Raw genomic sequence first — 17,836 nt, forward strand, 5'->3', positions numbered from 1 at the left:
CAGCTCCAACAAGACTCGAAGCTTGATGCCATCCAGGACAAAGTAGCCCACTTGATTGGCACCCCATCCACCACCTTCAACATTCACTCCCTACAACACCGGCGCACCGTGGCTGAATGTGTACCATCTACAAGATGCACTGCAGCAACTCGCCAACTTTGGCAGCAACTTCGGCAGCACCTCTGAAACCCGCAACCTCTGCCACCTAGAAGGACAAGGGCTGCAGGCGCATGGGAACACCACCACCTCCAAGTTACACACCATCCTTACTTGGAAATATATTGCTGTTCCTTCATTGTTGCTGGTTCAAAATTCTGGAACACCCTCCCTAACAGCACCTTCACCACATGGACTGCAGCAGTTCAAGAAGGCAGCTCACCACCACCTTCTCAAGCGCAATTAGGAATGTGCAATAAATGCTGGTATTGCCAGCGGCGCCCACATCCCAGAAACAATTTTTTTAAAACTTAGTTTTCTTCCAAATCATCTTACATAATGGTTCAAGTTATATTAACAGTTATGCATTGAACAAATCACAGATCGAACAACTCACAGTACAACCTTAAGTGGAATGAATTAACTTCTTGTCCGAGTCCTAAACAATGAAGTTAAACCCAGAAATGCATTAATTAATACTCATTAAAATAAGTACACTTGGGTAGATATAATTTTTAGGAACCACACAATGAGATGCATTCAAATGAATCTTTTTACTTTTTACAATTTCTCTACCAAGCACTCTTCACCTGACCTGTTTCACCCTGATTCCCCCATCTTTCCTGAGCTGTCACTATTACTATGCCTCCCTCTCTCTCTCTCTCCTTTCTTTCTCTCCACCTTGCCAATGTCTCCTTCTCTCTCTCTCTGCTTATGTGTCATTGCTACCTGATTATTTCCCTCTCCTAGAACCCGTGGCTGGTTGAAGAAAAAATTGAAATGGCCAGAGTAGTTGAAGAGGCCTATGATTGGCCAGGGAGCCCAATGGAATTGGCAGGATGGCCTGTGGAGCCCTTAAGTGCTACAAATTAGTGGGAATGATTGGGATACAAACAAGATGGCAGAAAGAGGAGTAGTCACAGTATTTATGTGGCTGGTCCAGTTAAATTTCTGGTCAATGGTGACCCCCAGGATGTTGATGGAGGGGGATTCAACAATGGTAATGCCATTGGTGGGGGTTAAAATATCTGGGTACAGAGGGGCCTTCAGGCTGATGTGCTGTGGGTTCCTGTATGTGTTAAGCTATGATTTTTGAAATAAAGGTATTACTTGTCAGGTTGTCAAAAATCTCTATTTAAATTTATTGCAATCATTACAATTTAAATCATATGTACATTCATTTTAATATATAATGGGTAGAGTGTATTATTTTTTTATTTGAACTCAATTTTCTATTCTTTGTGTATTCATGTGCAACACAAGGTACCCTGATTGAGAGATTGGTGGCTAAGCAGAAAAATCTCTAACATTTGCATGGTGAGGTTTGCTGTCTCCTGTCGGCTGAGTGTTTCGCCTACATTTCCTGCTGTTTTTTGGCTGTCCATCCAAAACTGTCAACCTGTCATAAAGAGAGACAGTTGAGTGTAATTGAATACCAAGGCTGGAGTTGGAGGCCTCAATCTCTAATACTTCATACTGACTTACCAACTGTCAGCTATTGTCAAAGGACATTAATATTTCTAACATAATTTAGCTGCACAATGGTTGTGTGCCCTAGGCATGCACATAACAGAGGAGATGACACCAGCAAAGGAAGTGTTACACTGGAAAACCTTTCAGAAATTCATGGCAAGAGATCAAAACCACTTTAAAAATAGTGCTCAATTCATTAAGGACTGAGCATTTAAGAAAGAGCAGCAGCTGAAATTCTATCTGATTTTGTTTTATTTAGGAAGGAATTTGGAAGAAAGAACACAATTTTCAAAGTAACTGGGCTAATTGGAAATCCCTTTGTGATACTCAACCAATCAATCAAATAAGGTGATGTACTGTTCAGACATTATCAGATGATGGCTGTAAAATCAAGTAATATATTCATTCTTGCTGGAATACTGAAGATGAGGCAGAGTTAAATAGCCAGGAAACAAATTCAGTGAGGTAGTGGGAGAAGTTACATGGTTCCTTGCATTCCAGCCTCAGACAGTGGCCAGGACGAGGGATGGAGTTAGTGGCTCGGGAACGGAGTATGGGGTGGAGGGAACTGAAGACAATGGCTTTGGTCTTCCCCATATTAGCACATTTTAACTGTGTGTCCCCCTGTCCCCCCGCCCCATCCAGTTTCCACCAGGTGGAAGCAGTTAAAATCTATTTCAATTCAAACCAGGAATCGGGAAGGAGGGGATTGAGGCGAGCTGCAAATCGCCTTGATCTCAGCAGTATGAGACTCTGACGATTGTAACTCCTCGGTATCATCTGCATGCCCCTGGTCTGTTGGCCGTCCAGAATTGGCAGCTGGTCAGCGAACAGAAACCGAATGTCAGGTGGCCAGGACCGGAGGCTCACATACAGAATGGCCATTTGGATCAGGTACAGGAGGGTGACTAATCTGTACAACTGTACCCCATGAAGGAGTCAATGCCTTCAGGCTGAGAGAAAATTGAAAGATTTCTTTTAAATGCTCTTAACCAGATATTCATCCAATTCTGTGGAGTCATTAAAACCATTACGCTCTCTCACCCTAGTTGTTCCCCCTGGTATGGCCCTCATTTCCGCTCCCTTAAGCCCAAGGGACACAGACTTGAACGTATATGGCGGACAACTGGTTTAACCATTCATCACCTGATCTGGCTGGACCACATAAAGCACCATCGGGTTCTGCTCTCTTCTGCCAAAACTGCTCACTATTCCAGGATCATTTTAGAATGCAAAGATAACCCCCAGCTTCTCTTCTCCACTACAAACTGTCTTCTTAAACCCCTTTCCTCTGCCTCATCCACCTTCATCTCGAACAACAAGTGCGAGGAGTTCATGGACATCTTTGTCACAAAGATTGAGACCATTTGTTCAGCTGCCTCTGCCATTTCCCTCCCTTCCATTGGGCCGGGCCAAACTTCCACTAAGATTCCCCCCTGCCCTAGCCTTTCTCTATCTCCCCTCATGCCCTCTCCAAGCTCATTATGTCCATGAGACCCACCTCCTGCTCCCTTGACCCTATTCCCATCAAACTGCTGACCACACAACTTTCCCTCCTGGCCCACTTGTTAACTGATATTATCAACGGTTCCCCCTCCCCTTCAAATCTGCCATTATCATCACTCTCCTCAAAAATCCCACCCTTGACCCCTTGGTTCTTCAAAACTTCTGCCCCATCTCCAATCTCCTGTTCCTCTCCAAAGTCCTTGAGCATATTGTCACCTCCCAAATCCGTGCCCACTTTTCCCTGAAATCGGGTTTCCACCCTGCTGCTGTACTGAAACGGCCCTAATCAAAGTCACTAATGACATCCTATGTGACTGACCACGATAAACTGTCATTCCTCGTCCTTCTTGACGGATCTGTAGCCTTTGACATGGTTGACCACACCATCCTCCTCCAAAGCGCCTCTGTCGTCCAGCTGGGTGGGACTACACTCGCCTGGTTCCATTCTTATCTATCCAGTTGTAGCCAGAGAATCAATTGCAACGGCTTCTCTTCCCGCTCCTGCACCGTTGCCTCTGGAGTTCCACCGAGGATCTATCCTTGCCCCCGTAATATTTCTCATCTACATGCTGCTCCTCGGCAACATTCTTCATAAACACAGTGTCAAGTTCCACACCTATGCTGACAATACCCATCTCTACCTCACCACCATCTCTCTCGACCCCTCCACTATCTCGGATTTGTCACACTGCTTGTCTGACATTCAAGCAGAACATGGATGAGCAGAAATTTCCTCCAAATAAATATTGGGAAGGCCGAAGCCATTGTCTTCGGTCCCTGTCATAAACTCCATTCCCTAGCCACCAACTCCATCCCTCTCCCTAGCAGCTGTCTGATGCTGAACCACACCATTCACAACCTTGATGTTATCTTTGACACCGAGATGAGCTTCCATCATTAAGGCTGCCAACTTCTACCTCCGTAACATCGCGCCACTCCACCCTTGCCTCCGCTTATCTGCTGGTTAAACCCTCATGCATGCCTTTGTTACATCTAGACTTGACTATTCTAACTCCTGGCTGAACTCCCATCTTCCATCCTCTGAGTTTAAGCTCATCCAAAACTCTGCTGCCCATATCCAAATTTGCACCGTCCCGTTCACCCATCACTCCTGTGCTCGCTGACCTACAGTGGCCATCGGTTGACCAATGCCTTGATTTTAAAACTCTCAATCTTATTTTCAAATCGCTCCATGGCCTCTCCCCTCCCTATCTCCTCCCTAGTCTCCTTCAGACCTAAAACCCTCTGAGATATCTGCACTCCTCCAATTCTGGCCTCTTGTGCATCCCCGATTTTAATCGCTCCACCATTGGTGGCCGTGCCATCAGCTGCCTAGGTCCTAAACTCTGGAAATCCACTCCGTAAACCTCCCCACCTCTCTACCTCTCCTTTAGGTTGCTCCTTGTTCAAGCTTTTGGTCATCTTTCCTTATGCGGCTCAGTATCAAATATTGTTTGATAACGCTCCTGTGCAGTGCCCTTGGAATGTTTTACTATGTTAAAGGCACTATATAAATGCAAGTTGTTGAGTCTGTTCCACATATCTGGTAATATGCAAATTAGAAAATCATGTTTAAAATGTTGTGCATCTTGAGTGACTTATATTGTTTCTCTATTTGCAGACTATATTTTGGAGAACGGCTTGCCTTGTATTATGCCTGGCTTGATTGGTACACCACAATGCTGATTCCTGCTGCCATTTGTGGATTCTTTGTCTTTCTATATGGAATAGCCACCTTTGATAGCAGCCAAGTGAGGTACTGTATTGGCTGTGTGTTTCTATCACTGTTTGAGTGGAGTATTTATGGGCTCAAATTTCCCCAGTCCCTTTTTCTGGAGCCCTCACCCAAGGTGCACCGCTTTTGTCCGACTGCAAGCGCGCCGAAAATCTTCCTCCCAATTCAGGCCGCTCCCCAGCCTCTCCTCGGTGGTGGCATAGTGTGGCCCAGTGGATTGGGGGCGGAGCCAGGTCCCGGCGCTGAAAACAGTGCCGGGACCTCTGCACATGCGCGCTAGAGTCTGTGTGCATGTGCAGTAGCTCCTGGCAGGCCGAATCTGTGAGTGCGTGCTGCAGGCTGTGTGGGAGGGGCCCAAAGCATGCCGTCCCTAGCCCTGGCCGAATGGGCTCCCTCATCGGTGGCCCGCTGTGTTCCCTAAGGTAGGACTTCTATTTTTTATTTGTTATTTGCTGATTGATTGATTGCTTATTACTTTGGTCTTGGTGCTTTAGGTGAAGGGTTCTTTCTATTTTTTATTTGTTAATTAATTGCTTATTACTTTTAGTTCTTGGAGCAAATGTACTGCTTTGTTTAGTGCTTGGTGCTTTAAATGTATTTATGCTTCTTTAATGTTGTTGTGAAGGTGTTTATTGCTTTGCAAGGTCCCCTTCCCCCCACCCCCACCCCCGCCACCCCACCCCCCTATCTCTGGCTGCCCGTGCTGATTTCTTAAGTCACCGCAAGGTTTTTCTGAACGTACAAGAGTGCCCACTTACGCTGGACTAAGTTAGTTTGGAGTAACTTTTAGCTGGCTAAACTTGCTTAAATGGCCAAAGCAGGCTTAAGTGGCTGGGAACGCCCCCTTTTGAAAAATAAACTTGAAAAAAACACCTAACTAACTCACTTACACTGACACAAATTAAATGGTCAGAATTGCAACTAAAGATACTCCAGAAAAATCAAGTTGCTCCAAAAAAAACGGAGCAACTCCTGGGGAAATTTGGGCCCAATATCACAGCCCATAACAAATAATACAAGAAATATATTTTTTTCTCAGAGAAAAGCTTTCTTTGTAAAAGCATACCCTTGCTTTATGACACTGGACAACAAGAGAAGATGGAATATTGGTGAGTCCTAGTTCTGGAAACATCCCACAACCAAATGGGCTGTGTGTGGGACTCAATACATAGAGCAGCAGTTCTGCTAAGTGTCACAGATGGACAGGGAGGCTGCAAGTGGACTGCAGGCTGTATAATGAGACCGTGGAACATGCTACCACAGGAAGTAGTTGGGGCAAATAGCATATATACATTTAAGGGTAAGCTAGATAAGTACATGAGGGAGAAAGGAACAGAAGGATATGTTGATAGGGTGAGATTAAGTAAATAGAGTGGAAGGAGGTTTGTGTGGAGCATAAACACTGGCATAGACCAGTTGTGCCGAATGGCCTGATTCTGTGCTGTAAATTCTATGTAACAAGCACCAGTGCTGTTCAATGCTGTAGGACTGACTTGAGATTTGGTCTGAGTTGGCCCTAATATCTGAGGACTCTCCGTTCTTACAGAACATTCCCTCATAAGTTCAATGCAATGCTTTAACCAGCTGTTTTTTCCTCCATGAACTTCAGTAAGGAGATCTGCAATGCTCACACAACAATCATGTGTCCGCGATGTGATCAGAGGTGCCCATTCTGGAAGCTCTCCGATATGTGCGCCTATGCAAAGGTACAGTAGAATATCTGATTGAGGCAACAGAGGATGCTTTTAGGAAAATGGCAACATTTATAATGACGTCAATGGGAGAGATAACCAGCTGTTTTTATATCCAGTCTATTTCCTGTTGCATTGAGTCAGGGTATTATAATGGTGGGTATTTGAAAACTGATTGAGGTGAGGTGCCAGAATATTGGGGCCTGATACTGCAATGCTATGTGTTTGTCGTATTGGGCACTGAGGCTTGAGGATTTTTTAACACCATAGCACAAGCCTGTTAAACACAAATGGTTATTTACTGATTGTTTTTATGGAAAAACAGCCTTTGAGAAAATTTGGGCACAGTAATCTGCTGTGGCGCTGAGGTCTTGCGCACTAAACATTTGCTGAGCTTGTTGGGACTCTAAAAATGATATAAAGATGGCCCCATAAAGCATTCACAGTTTCTGAACAGTGCTGCAGACATCCAGCACATATTTAATAAAGGTGTTCCACGGTTAGCCCAGTCAGCTTTGTTGGGCCTTCTTTGTTAAAGGGAGTCGACTTGGTAGTTGTGGCAAGTGGATTTATCTTGACCCAGCAACTTGAATGCTTATTTGCTGAATGTTTTTGCCTCTGTATTGAAACTATTCAGATCTTCTTAACCCTTTCCCATCTGGGGATGTTTGCTAATGGAATTGTAATTATGTGCAGCATAAAAATGACCTTGGAATATCCCACTGGGCAGCCATCTCAATTTGCAGGTTCTGGAGAATTATAGACTCATAGAAATTTACAGCACAGAAGGAAGCCATTCAACCCATCGTGTCTGTGCCGACCGAAAAAGAGCGATCCTGTCTAATCCCACTTTCCAGCTCTTGGTCCGTAGCCTTGCAAGTTATGGCACTTCAAGTGCATATCTAAGTACTTTTTAAATGTGATGCGGGTTTCTGCCTCAGCCACCCTTTTCAGGTAGTGCGTTCCAGACCTCTACCGCCCTCTAGAGGAAAAGAATTCTCCTCAACTCCCCTCTAATCTTTCTACCAATTTTTTAAATCTACGCCCTTTAGTTATTGACCTCTCTGCCAAGGGAAATAGCACTCCACTCTATCTAGGACCCTCATAATTTTATTCACCTACAATTAAGTCTCCCCTCAGTCTCTTCTGTTCCAAAGAAAACAACACCAGTGTTTCCTCATAACTAAAATTCTCCAGTCCAGGCAACATCCTCGTAAATCTCCTCTGTACCCTCTCTACTGTACCCACTCTAGTGCAATCACATCTTTCCTATAATGTGATGAACAGAACTGTATGCAGTACTCTAGCATAACTAATGTTTTATACAGTTCCAGCATAACCAGTCTGCTCATGTACTCTATGCCTTAGCTAATAAAGGAAAGTATCATGTCTTCCTTCTTAACCACCTTATCTACCTGTCCTGCTACCTTCAGGGATCTGTGGACATGTAGTCCAAGGTCCCTCTGTTCGTCTACATTTCTTAGTATCCCACCATTTATTGTGTGATGGGTCGAATGGCTTCCTTCTGTGCCACAAACCTGAGGACTGGGAGAAATTTAGAATTAAACAGAGGAGGACTAAGGTTTTAATTAAGAGGGGGAAAATAGAGTACGAGAGGAAGCTTGCAGGGAACATAAAAACTAACTGCAAAAGCTTCTATAAATATGTGAAGAGAAAAAGATTAGTGAAGACAAATCTTGCAGTCAGACTCAGGTGAATTTATAATGGGGAACAAAGAAATGGCAGACCAATTGAACAAATACTTTGGTTCTGCCTTCACGAAGGAAGACACAAATAACCTTCCGAATGTACTAGGGGACAGTGGGTCTAGTGAGAAGAAGGAACTGAAGGATATCCTTATTAGGCGGGAAATTGTGTTAGGGAAATTGATAGGATTGAAGGCCGATAAATCCCTGGGGCCTGATAGTCTGCATCCCAGAGTACTTAAGGAAGTGGCCCTAGAAATAGTGGATGCGTTGGTGATCATTTTCCAACAATCTATCGAATCTGGATCAGTTCCTATTGACTGGAGGGTAGCTAATGTAACACCACTTTTTAAAAAGGGAGGGAGAGTGAAAATGGGTAATTATAGACCGGTTAGCCTGACATCAGTGGTGGGGAAAATGTTGGAATCAATCATTAAGGATGAAATAGCAGCGCATTTGGAAAGTGACAGGATGGGTCCAAGTCAGCATGGATTTATGAAAGGGAAATCATGCTTGGCGAATCTTCTGGAATTTTTTGAGGATGTAACTAGCAGAGTGGACAAGGGAGAATCAATGGATGTGTTGTATTTAGCTTTCAAAAGGCTTTTGACAAGGTCCCACACAAGAGATTGGTGTTCAAAATCAAAGCGCATGGTATTGGGGGTAATGTACTGACATGGATAGAGAATTGGTTGGCAGACAGGAAGCAGAGAGTCGGGATAAACGGGTCCTTTTCAGAATGGCAGGCAGTGACTAGTTGAGTGCTGCAGAGTTCAGTGCTGGGACCCCAGCTCTTTACAATATACATTAACGATTTAGATGAAGGAACTGAGTGTAATATCTCCAAGTTTGCAGATGACACTAAACTGGGTGGCGGTGTGAGCTGTGAGGAGGACGCTAAGAGGCTGCAGGGAAACTTGGACAGGTTAGGTAAGTGGACAAATGCATGGCAGATGCAGTAGAATGTGGATAAATGTGAGGTTATCCATTTTGGGGGCAAAAACACAAAGGCAGAATATTATCGGAATGGCGGCAGATTAGGAAAAGAGGAGGTGCAACGAGACCTGGGTGTCTTGGTTCATCAGTCATTGAAAGTTGGCATGCAGGTACAGCAGGTGGTGAAGAAGGCAAATGGTATGTTGGCCTTCATAGCTAGGGGATTTGAGTATAGGAGCAGGGAGGTCTTACTGCAGTTGTACAGGGCCTTGGTGAGGCCTCAGCTGGAATATTGTGTTCAGTTTTGGTCTCCTAATCTGAGGAAGGACGTTCTTGCTATTGAGGGAGTGCAGCGAAGGTTCACCAGACTGATTACAGGGATGGCTGGGCTGTCATATGAGGAGAGACTGGATCAACTGGGCCTTTATTCACTGGAGTTTAGAAGGATGAGAGGGGATCTCATAGAAACATATAAAATTCTGACGGGATGGGACAGGTTAGATGCAGGAAGAATGCTCCCGATGTTGGGGAAATCCAGAACCAGCGGACACAGTCGAAGGATAAGGGGTAAGTCATTTAGGACTGAGATGAGGAGAAACTTCTTCACTCAGAGAGTTGTTAAGCTATGGAATTCCCTACCGCAGAGAGTTGTTGATGCCAGTTCGTTGGATATATTCAAGAGGGAGCTAGATATGGTCCTTACGGCTAAAGGGATCAAGGGATATGGAGAGAAAGCAGGAAAGGGGTACTGAGGTGAATGATCAGCCATAATCTTATTGAATGGTGGTGCAGGCTCGAAAGGCCAAATGGCCTACTCCTGCACCTATTTTCTATGTTTCTATGTTGCCTTGCGAACATTCCCCAAATGCATTACCTCACACTTCTCCGGATTGAATTCCATTTGCCACTTTATTACCCACCTGACCAGTCCATTAATATCTTCCTGCAGTCTGCAGCTTTCTTCCTCACTATCAACCACATGGTAAATTTTTGTATAGAAACATAGAATATAGGTGCAGGAGTAGGCCATTCGGCCCTTCGAGCCTGCACCACCATTCAATGAGTTCATGGCTGAACATGCAACTTCAGTACCCCATTCCTGCTTTCTCGCCATACGCCTTGATCCCCCTAGTAGTGAGGACTACATCTAACTCCTTTTTGAATATATTTAGTGAATTGGCCTCAACAACTTTCTGTGGTAGAGAATTCCACAGGTTCACCCCTCTCTGGGTGAAGAAGCTTCTCCTCATCTCGGTCTTAAATGGCTTACCCCTTATCCTTAGACTGTGACCCCTGGTTCTGGACTTCCCCAACATTGGGAACATTCTTCCTGCATCTAACCTGTCTAAACCCGTCAGAATTTTAAACGTTTCTATGAGATCCCCTCTCATTCTTCTGAACTCCAGTGAATACAAGCCCAGTTGATCCAGTCTTTCTTGATATGTCAGTCCCGCCATCCCAGGAATCAGTCTGGTGAACCTTCGCTGCACTCCCTCAATAGCAAGAATGTCCTTCCTCAAGTTAGGAGACCAAAACTGTACACAATACTCCAGGTGTGGCCTCACTAAGGCCCTGTACAACTGTAGAAACACCTCCCTGCCCCTGTACTCAAATCCCCTCGCTATGAAGGCCAACATGCCATTTGCTTTCTTAACCGCCTGCTGTACCTGCATGCCAACCTTCAATGATTGATGTACCATGACACCCAGGTCTCGTTGCACCTCCCCTTTTCCTAATCTGTCACCATTCAAATAATAGTCTGTCTCTCTGTTTTTACCACCAAGGTGGATAACCTCACATTTATCCACATTATACTTCATCTGCCATGCATTTGCCCACTCACCATCCTATCCAAGTCACTGTGCAGCCTCATAGCATCCGCCTCGCAGCTCACACTGCCACCCAACTTAGTGTCATCCGCAAATTTGGAGATACTACATTTAATCCCCTCATCTAAATCATTAATGTACAATGTAAACAGCTGGGGCCCCAGCAGAGAACCTTGCGGTACCCCACTAGTCACTGCCTGCCATTCTGAAAAGTACCCATTTACTCCTACTCTTTGCTTCCTGTCTGACAACCAGTTCTCAATCCACGTCAGCACACTACCCCCAATCCCATGTGCTTTAACTTTGCACATTAATCTCTTGTGTGGGGCCTTGTCGAAAGCCTTTTGAAAGTCCAAATACACCACATCAACTGGTTCTCCCTTGTCCACTCTACTGGAAACATCCTCAAAAAAATTCCAGAAGATTTGTCAAGCATGATTTCCCTTTCACAAATTCATGACTTGGACCTATCATGTCATCTCTTTCCAAATGCGCTGCTATGACATCCTTAATAATTGATTCCATCATTTTACCCACTACCGATGTCAGGCTGACCGGTCTATAATTCCCTGTTTTCTCTCTCCCTCCTTTTTTAAAAAGTGGGGTTACATTGGCTACTCTCCACTCCATAGGAACTGATCCAGAGTCTATGGAATGTTGGAAAATGACTGTCAATGCATCCGCTATTTCCAAGGCCACCTCCTTAAGTACTCTGGGATGCAGTCCATCAGGCCCTGGGGATTTATCAGCCTTCAATCCCATCAATTTCCCCAACACAATTTCCTGACTAATAAGGATTTCCTTCAGTTCCTCCTTCTTACTAGACCCTCTGACCCCTTTTATATCCGGAAGGTTGTTTGTGTCCTCCTTAGTGAATACCGAACCAAAGTACTTGTTCAATTGGTCTGCCATTTCTTTGTTCCCCGTTATGACTTCCCCTGATTGCAGGGGACCTACGTTTGTCTTAACTAACCTTTTTCTCTTTACATATCTATAGAACTTTTGCAGTAGGTCTTAATGTTCCCTGCAAGCTTCCTCTCGTACTCTATTTTCCCTGCCCGAATCAAACCCTTTGTCCTCCTCTGCTGAGTTCTAAATTTCTCCCAGTCCCCGGGTTCGCTGCTATTTCTGGCCAATTTGTATGCCACTTCCTTGGCTTTAATACTATCCTTGATTTCCCTTGATAGCCACGGTTGAGCCACCTTCCCTTTTTTATTTTTACGCCAGACAGGGATGTACAATTGTTGTAGTTCATCCATGCAGTCTCAATGGGCCCAAGTTTCCACACGATAAAAAACAGGCGCCCCTTCAAGCTGGGCGCCCGTTTTTCGCGCCAAAAACGGCGCCGGAAAAAAAACGCGCGATTCTGGAGCGCCCTGCAGCTCCATGTCTGCTTGGCGCGGCGCCCAGGGGGGCGGAGCCGACACTCGCGCCGATTTTGTAAGTGGGAGGGGCGGGTACCATTTAAATGAGTTTTTTTTCCTGCCGGCAACGCTGCGCGTGCGCGTTGGAGCGTTCGCGCACGCGCAGTGTGAAGGAAACATTGGCACTCGCACATTTTTGTAGTTCTTTGTAGCTGTTTAATTTTTGAACATTTTTTAATAAAAGCACATTGCCATCAGCACATCAGCACTGAGGCTTCTTGCAGCAGTGAGAAGGCTGCAGGAAGCCTCAGAAAGTTGAGGCAGCCGTTTCCCTCCTCCACACCACCCCCCCCCCCCCCCCCCGCGAGAACGAACGACTTCCTCCTCCCCCCACCGCGGAAAAGAACGGCTTCCTCCTCCCCCCCCCCCCCCCCGCGGGAACGAATGGCTGCTTCCCCCCCCCCGCGGGAACGAATGGCTGCTTCCCCCCCCCCCCCCGCGGGAACGAATGGCTGCTTCCCCCCCCCCCCTTCGCGGGAACGAATGGCTTCCTCCTCCCCCCCCCCCCGCGGGAACGAATGGCTGCTTTCCCCCCCCCCCCCCCTCCCCCCGCAGCATTCTCCCTGGCTGAAGCACTTTCACACAGGTAGGAAGATGGTTTATTTAATCTTTTCTTTGCTAATAAATTTTTATTCAGATTGGATTTATTTGTATAATATTTGTATAAATATAAATAAAGATTTATTATAGAATTTAATGACTTCCCTTCCCCCCCCCTCCCCCCCCACCTTATTCTGGACGCCTAATTTGTAACCTGCGCCTGATTTTTTAATGTGTAGACAAGGTTTTTTCAGTTCTACAAAAATCTTCACTTGCTCCATTCTAAATTAGTTTGGAGTACGTTTTCACTGTGGAAACTTTGAAATCGGGCGTCAGTGGCCGGACACGCCGCCTTTTGAAGAAAAAATTCTATTCCAAAGTGGAACTGTTCTACCTGACTAGAACTGCAGAAATAAAAATGTGGAGAATTGCGATTTCTAAGATAGTCCGTTCTCCACCAGTTGCTCCTAAAAATCAGGCGCAAATCATGTGGAAACTTGGGCCCTAAATGTCTGCCATTGCCCATCCACAGTCAACCCCTTAAGTATCATTCGCCAATCTATCCTAGCCAATTCATGCCTCATATCTTCAAAGTTACCTTTCTTTAAGTTCTGGACCATGGTCTCTGAATTAACTGTTTTATTCTCCATCCAAATGTATAATTCCACCATATTATGGTCACTCTTCCCCAAGGGGCCTCGCACAACGAGATTGCTAATTAATCCTCTTTCGTTACACAACACCCAGTCTAAGATGGCCTCCCCCAGTTGGTTCCTCGACATATTGGTCTAGAAAACCATCCCTTATGCACTCCAGGAAATCCTCCTCCACCGTATTGCTTCCAGTTTGGTTAGCCCAATCTATATGCATATTAAAGTCACCCATTATAACTGCTGCACCTTTATTTTGCATGCACCCCTAATTTCCTGTTTGATGCCCTCCCCAACATTACTACTACTGTTTGGAGGTCTGTACACAACTCCCACTAACGTTTTTTGCCCTTTGGTGTTCTGCAGCTCTACTCATATAGATTCCACATCATCCAAGCTAATGTCCTTCCTAACTATTACATTAATCTCCTCTTTAGCCAACAATGCTACCCCACCTCCTTTTCCTTTTATTCTATCCTTCCTGAATGTTGAATACCCTTGGATGTTGAGTTCCCAGCCCTGATCATCCTGGAGCCACGTCTGTAATCCCAATCACATCATATCTGTTAACATCTATTTGCACAGTTAATTCATCCACTTTATTACGGATACTCCTTGCATTAAGACACAAAGCCTTCAGGCTTTTTTTTTTAACATCCTTTGTCCTTTTAGAATTATGATGTAGTGTGGCCCTTTTTGTTTTTTGCCTTTGTTTACTCGGCCTTCCACTAATGCTTTTCATCTGCAAACTTCTTAATCTTGCCCCCTACATTGAAGTATAAATCATTGGTATACACTACAAGGGACCTAGTACTGAGCCTGATGGAACCCCACTGGAAATAGGCTTCCAGTCACAAAACTACCCATTAACTATAGAATCAGAGATTTACAGCACAGAAAGAGGCCATTTCGGCCCATCGTGTCCGTTCGGGCCAACAAGAAGCTATCCAGCCTAGTCCCACTTTCCAGCTCTAGGTCATAAGAACATAAGAATTAGGAACAGAAGTAGGCCATCTAGCCCCTCGAGCCTGCTCCGCCATTCAACAAGATCATGGCTGATCTGGTCGTTGACTCAGCTCCACTTACCCGCCCTCTCCCAGTAACCCTTAATTCCCTTATTGGTTAAAAATCTATCTATCTTTGACTTGAAAACATTCAATGAGATAGCCTCAATTGCTTCCTTGGGCAGAGAATTCCACAGATTCACAACCCTCTGGGAGAAGAAATTCTTTCTCAACTCGGTTTTAAATTGGCTCCCCCATATTTTGAGGCTGTGCCCCCTAGTTCTAGTCTCCCCTAGCAATGGAAACAACTTTTCTGCCTCTATCTTGTCTATCCCTTTCATGATTTTAAATGTTTCTATAAGATCACCCCTCATCCTTCTGAACTCCAAGGAGTAAAGACCCAGTCTACTCAATCTATCATCATAAGGCAACCCCCTCATTTCTGGAATCAGCCTAGTGAATCGTCTCTGTACCCCTTCCAAAGCTAGTATATCCTTCCTTAAGTAAGGTGACCAAAACTGCACGCAGTACTCCAGGTGCGGCCTTACCAATACCTTATACAGTTGCAGCAAGACCTCCCTGCTTTTGTACTCCATCCATTTCGCAATGAAGGCCAACATCCCATTTGCCTTCCTGATTACCTGCTGCACCTGCAAACTAACCTTTTGGGATTCATGCACAAGGACCCCCAGGTCCCTCTGCACCACAGCATGTTGTAATTTCTCCCCATTCAAATAATATTCCCTTTTACTGTTTTTTTCCCAAGGTGGATGACCTCACACTTTCCGACATTGTATTCCATCTGCCAAACCTTAGCCCATTCGCTTAACCTATCCAAATCTCCTTGCAGCCTCTCTGTATCCTCTACACAACCCGCTTTCCCACTAATTTTAGTGTCATCTGCAAATTTTGTTGCACTACACTCTGTCCCCTCTTCTAGGTCATCTATGTATATTGTAAACAGTTGTGGTCCCAGCACTGATCCCTGTGGCACACCACTAACCACTGATTTCCAACCGGAAAAGGACCCATTTATCCCGACTCTCTGCTTTCTGTTCGCCAGCCAATTCTCTATCCATGCTAATACATTTCCTCTGACTCCGCGTACCTTTATCTTTTGCAGTAACCTTTTGTGTGGCACCTTATCGAATGCCTTTTGGAAATCTAAATACACCACATCCATCGGTACACCTCTATCCACCATGCTCGTTATATCCTCAAAGAATTCCAGTAAGTTAGTTAAACATGATTTCCCTTTCATGAATTCATGCTGCATCTGCTTGATTGCACTATTCCTATCTAGATGTCCCGCTATTTCTTCCTTAATGATAGTTTCAAGCATTTTCCCCACTACAGATGTTAAACCAACCGGCCTATAGTTACCTGCCTTTTGCCTGCCCCCTTTTTTAAACAGAGGCGTTACATTAGCTGCTTTCCAATCCGCTGGTACCTCCCCAGAGTCCAGAGAATTTTGGTAGATTATAACGAATGCATCTGCTATAACTTCCGCCATCTCTTTTAATACCCTGGGATGCATTTCATCAGGACCAGGGGACTTGTCTACCTTCAGTCCCTTTAGCCTGTCCAGCACTACCCCCCTAGTGATAGTGATTGTCTCCAGGTCCTCCCTTCCCACATTCCTGTGGCCTGTAAATTGTGGCATGGTTTTTGTGTCTTCCACTGTGAAGACGGAAGCAAAATAATTGTTCAAGGTCTCAGCCATTTCCACATTTCCCATTATTAAATCCCCCTTTTCATCGTCTAAGGGACCAACATTTACTTTAGTCACTCTTTTCCGTTTTATATATCTGTAAAAGCTTTTACTATCTGTTTTTATGTTTTGCGCAAGTTTACCTTCGTAATCTATCTTCCCTTTCTTTATTGCTTTTTTAGTCATTCTTTGCTGTTGCTTAAAATTTCCCCAATCCTCTAGTTTCCCACTAACCTTGGCCACCTTATACGCATTGGTCTTTGATTTGTTACTTTCCTTTATTTCCTTGGTTATCCATGGCTGGTTATCCCTTCTCTTGCCGCCCTTCTATTTCACTGGAATATATTTTTGTTGCGCACTATGGAAGAGCTCCTTAAAAGTCCTCACTGTTCCTCAATTGTGCCACCATTTAGTCCTTGTTTCCAGTCTACTTTAGCCAACTCTGCCCTCATCCCACTGTAGTCTCCTTTGTTTAAGCATAGTACGCTCGTTTCTGACACAACTTCCTCATCCTCAATCTGTATTACAAATTCAACCATATTGTGATCACTCATTCCGAGAGGATCTTTTACGAGGAGATCGTTTATTTTTCCTGTCTCATTACACAGGACCAGATCTAAGATAGCTTGCTCCCTTGTAGGTTCTGTTACATACGGTTCTAAGAAACAATCCCGTATGCATTCTATGAATTCCTCCTCCAGGCTACCCCATGCGATTTGATTTGACCAATCGATATGTAGGTTAAAATCCCCCATGACTACTGCCGTTCCTTTTTCACATGCCTCCATTATTCCCTTGATTATTGCCCGCCCCACTGTGAAGTTATTATTCGGGGGCCTATAAACTACGCCGACCAGTGACTTTTTCCCCTTACTATCTCTAATCTCCACCCACAATGATTCAACATTTTGTTCATTGGAGCCAATATCATCCCTCACAACTGCCCTGATATCATCTTTTATTAACAGAGCTACCCCACCTCCTTTCCCTTCTTGCCTATCTTTCTGAATCGTCAGATACCCCTGTATGTTTAATTCCCAGTCTTGGCCACCTTGCAACCATGTTTCTGTAATGGCCACCAAATCATACCCATTTGGAATGATTTGTGCCGTCAACTCATTTACTTTATTTCGAATGCTGCGTGCATTTAGGTAGAGTGTTTTCATCCTAGGTTTTAAACCATGATTTTTAGTTTTGACCCCTCCTGCAGCACTTTTATATTTAGTGGCACTTTTTGTTTCTTGCTTCTGGTTTCTCTGCCCTCCACCTTTACCCATCCCCCCTCTGTCCTTTGTTCCCGTCTCCCCTTTGTTTCCCCCTGTCTCCCCGCATTGGCTCCCATCCCCCTGCCACACTAGTTTAACTCCTCACCAACAGCACTAGCATAGGTCCATAGCCCTGCCGGTTACAGCACTTCAAGTGCACATCCAAGTACTTTTTAAATATGGTGAGGGTTTCTGCCTCTACCACCCTTT

The 17,836-nt window shown here is 44.8% G+C and overlaps 1 protein-coding gene across 5 annotated transcripts in view; it reads left to right on the top strand.

Moving 5' to 3' along the window:
* The window catches only part of LOC139280184 (anoctamin-9-like), a 242,322-nt gene that overhangs the window by 102,430 nt on the left and 122,056 nt on the right, over positions 1 to 17,836 (top strand). For all 5 annotated transcript variants that reach the window (XM_070899766.1, XM_070899762.1, XM_070899763.1 and 2 more), the window contains 3 exons: positions 1,889 to 1,977; positions 4,757 to 4,891; positions 6,480 to 6,576. In XM_070899766.1, coding sequence (XP_070755867.1) covers positions 1,889 to 1,977; positions 4,757 to 4,891; positions 6,480 to 6,576 — 321 coding nt within the window. The remainder of the gene's footprint in view (positions 1 to 1,888; positions 1,978 to 4,756; positions 4,892 to 6,479; positions 6,577 to 17,836) is intronic.

The sequence above is a fragment of the Pristiophorus japonicus genome, chromosome 14 (assembly GCF_044704955.1).
Source record: "Pristiophorus japonicus isolate sPriJap1 chromosome 14, sPriJap1.hap1, whole genome shotgun sequence".
Lineage (NCBI taxonomy): Eukaryota > Metazoa > Chordata > Chondrichthyes > Pristiophoridae > Pristiophorus > Pristiophorus japonicus.